The sequence below is a fragment of the Dama dama genome, chromosome 19, assembly GCF_033118175.1.
Source record: "Dama dama isolate Ldn47 chromosome 19, ASM3311817v1, whole genome shotgun sequence".
NCBI lineage: Eukaryota > Metazoa > Chordata > Mammalia > Artiodactyla > Cervidae > Dama > Dama dama.
The window spans coordinates 76,026,065-76,029,595 of record NC_083699.1 but is presented as its reverse complement, the minus strand read 5'-3'; the positions used below and the strand labels follow the sequence as shown (position 1 = coordinate 76,029,595).

The 3,531-nt window shown below is 52.1% G+C and overlaps 1 protein-coding gene across 1 annotated transcript; it reads left to right on the top strand.

Annotated features, from left to right (window-relative positions):
- The first annotated feature begins 753 nt into the window (after positions 1-753).
- Positions 754-1,350, top strand: LOC133073693 (keratin-associated protein 10-8-like). Its single transcript, XM_061167552.1, has one exon. It carries the CDS (start codon positions 754-756, stop codon positions 1,348-1,350), a length of 597 nt encoding a protein of 198 aa, XP_061023535.1.
- The last annotated feature ends 2,181 nt before the right edge of the window (positions 1,351-3,531 follow it).

Here is a 3,531-nt window from a genome sequence, read left to right as displayed (position 1 = left end):
GATTCTTTGGTATCATATCCTGCTTTAGTTGTAAAGACTTTTAAATTCTATATTGCAAATATTTTCTGGCAATTCAATATCTTCACTTTATATGCCAAAATTATTTCTTTTGGATTCTGATTGAAGTTACATCAGTGATGGGTTGATCCAGAAAGAGTGGCAATTCAGTCTACAGCCCTGAGTTTCTTGCTGACAGCTCTCGGGTCCCAGTGGATATATGTTGTGTGTGTTCTTTGATCAAGTTTACTATTTCGCTCACAACTTATCTTCTTAGTATTGCTCTTAGGTATAGTTTGGGCTGCGGTAAAACTAGGCATCTTTCCCTATGTATTCTCACACTGTCGAGGCTGGCGTGAAGTGGGGAGGGGCTGCAGGGGCTGGGAACTTATCTCCCGCCCAGCCCCTCCCTCTGTGAACGTGACTTAAGAACCCCGGCAGTCATTCAGCAGAAACTTGCGTCTTGTATTCTCCACAAGTTTTCTGGAGCCAAACAAAGAACAGATGGGAAAACAGACTCCTGCAATGTACTCACATGTTTAATGAGTAAAAGCTAATTGTAGAAAACACAGCAGCCTTAATGAGGGTCTCGTGCAACCAGCTCCAAACAGCAACAAGGAAGGGAGGGCGTGGGAGCCTCCAACCAGGGCCATGTGCATACCCAGGGCGGGTATAAAAGCAGACACCCCCCAGCACCTCACTCACACACTCACACTCACACACACTCACACCTCCTCCAACCCCACCACCTCCACCATGGCCGCCTCAACCTTGTCTGTCTGTTCCAACGACCTGAGCTACGACAGCCGGATCTGCCTGCCGGGGTCCTATGACTCCTGCACCGGCTCCTCCTGGCAGGTGGACGACTGTCCAGAGAGCTGCTGCGAGCCCCCCTGCTGTGCCCCTAGCTGCTGCGCCCCGGCCCCCCGCCTGACCCTCCTCTGCGCCCCAGTGAGCTGCGAGTCCAGCCCCTGCTGCCAGCCAGCCTGCAGCAGCTCCTGCCTGGCCTCATGCTGCCAGACGTCTAGCTGCCAGTCCTCCTATTGCACCTCCTCCCCCTGCCCGCAGGCCTGCTGTGAGCCCGTCTGCTGTGAGCCCGTCTGCTGCAGGCCTGTCTGCCTCAGGCCCGTGTGCTGTGAGGCCTCCCCCTGCTCAGCCCCCTCCTCCTGCTGCAGACCCTCCTCCTCCGTGTCCCTCCTCTGCCGCCCCGTGTGCCGGCCCGCCTGCTGCATCCCCGCCTCCTCCTGCCAGCCCAGCTGCTGCCGCCCGGCCTCCTCCGTGTCCCTGCTCTGCCGCCCCGTGTGCCGCCCTGCCTGTTGCATCCCCGCCTCGGCCCTGGAGCCCTGCTGCTGACCGGCCGATCATCTGCCCTCCACAAGCTGCTGTCTCTCTCGCAAGCTCCAGGAGCCCCTCTGCTGGCACCAGGACCTCCCCTCTCCCAAAGGTGGACACGCAGATGCTGCCCAGAGGGATTTCGAACTTGGCAGGCATCCCAGAGAGCCCTCGACAGGGTGGACAGTGGGGCCCCAGGAGCCTCCTGTGCAGGACGGGCTGCTTCAATCCCATATGACAAACACAAGCTGCTATAATGAATAAAGTGTTTATGTCAGGAAATACGGACCCATGTCTGTTTTGCCCTCCTCCCTTGGGCCCCTTCGGCCCCTCCAAATTTGGCCTGTGGGTGCTCTGCCAGCAGAAGCCAGGCAGTAAAGACACATTCTCCCATCCGAGTTCAAAGCAGCTGAGGGACCACAGGATCTGAAAGCTGGTGCCATCCACACATTCCGTGTCCCTTCCTACCCCAGGCCCACTCTCCCTGCAGCAGGCGGCCCTTCAAGGCTGGCATGGGAGGCGGGTGTGGGTGCAGAAGGCTCAGATCCTGAGTGGACCCTGGGTTCCTCCCACACCACCCCCTTCCCATGCAGATTGAAGGTGACTTGGGGAGCAGCACAAACCCTCCTGGGTCAGGATCTGAGAGTCCAGGGCGGGTGCCGTTAGAAAGAAGTGCCGACACTGAGGAGGCTTGCCTATATGCTGGTCTGTGTACGAGATTCTGGGGGCTCCAAGGGGGTGCAGTGTCAATTTAGACATCACTCATTCTATTCAAGGTTTCAAGGCCTGACTGAGGAGGGAGAGAACAAAAGAGACGCCTTGTGTACAAACCCTCAGGACAGTAGGGGAGAAGGAGCCTGCAGTCTTAGTGGACACTAGCAATAGAGGAAGTGGGCACCAGTCAGCACCAGGCACCCTTATCCCCCCACTTATCCTCCCACCAGAAACAGACTGATGAGGCCCATAGGAGCAGGAGAACAGTGGAGGCTGGGGCAAGAGGGGCCGGGAACTGAAGGCATCTCCCCACAGGATACCCCCACCCCAGCTCAGCTCCACCCAGGAAAGAGGAAATGGAGCAAAACCCTAAGAGGACCTGTAAACAGGTAGGGGCCAGATGTAAACCTGCCTCAACTCTTAAATCTCTTTCCTGAGTTTACTCAAGACGTGTACTGTTTTTCTCCTTTGCCTTTAGCTTCTCTTCTTTTCACAGCTATTTGTAAAGCCTCCTCAGACAACCATTTTTGCCTTTTTGCATTCCTTTTGCTTGGGGATGGTCTTGATCACTGCCAAATGATCAAAGGCAAAGGAGAAAAGGAAATATATACCCATTTGAATGCAGAGTTCCAAAGAATAGCAAGGAGAGATAAGAAAGCCTTCCTCAGTGATCAGTGCAAAGAAATCAATAGAATGGGAAAGACTAGAGATCTCTTCAAGAAAATTAGAGATCCCAAGGGAACATTTCATGCAAAGATGGGCACAATAAAGGACAGAAGTGGTACGGACCTAACAGAAGCAGAAGATATTAAGAAGCAGTGGCAACAATAAACAGAAGAACTATACAAAAAAGATCTTCATAATAGCCATGATGGTGTATGATCACTCACCTAGAGCCAGAGATCGTGGAATGTGAAGTCAAGTGGGCCTTAGGAAGCATCACTACGAATAAAGCTAGTGGAGGTGATGGAATTCCAGTTGAGCTATTTCAAATCCTAAAGTGTTGCACTCAATATGCCAGCAAATTTGGAAAACTCAGCAGTGGCCACAGGACTGGAAAAGGTCAGTTTTCAAGCCAATCCCAAAGAAGGGCAATACCAAAGAATGTTCAAACTACTGCACAATTGCACTCATCTCACACGCTAGGAAAGTAATGCTCAAAATTCTCCAAGCCAGTCTTCAACAGTACGCGAACCATGAACTTCCAGATGTTCAAGCTGGATTTAGAAAAGGCAGAGGAACCAGAGATCAAATTGCAAAACATTCATTGGATCATCGGAAAAGAAAGAGAGTTCCAGAGAAACATCTACTTCTGCTTTATTGACTATGCTAAAGACTTTGGCTGTGTGGATCACAACAAACTGTGGATAATTCTTCAAGAGATGGGAATACCAGACCACCCTGACCTGCCTCCTAAGAAATCTGTATGCAGGTCAAGAAGCAACAGTTAGAACTGAACATGGAACAACAGACTGGTTCCAAATCGAG

Coding starts and splice junctions, on each gene's coding strand:
- LOC133073693 (XM_061167552.1), top strand. CDS start 754: ATGGCCGCCTCAACCTTGTCTGTCTGTTCCAACGACCTGAGCTACGAC.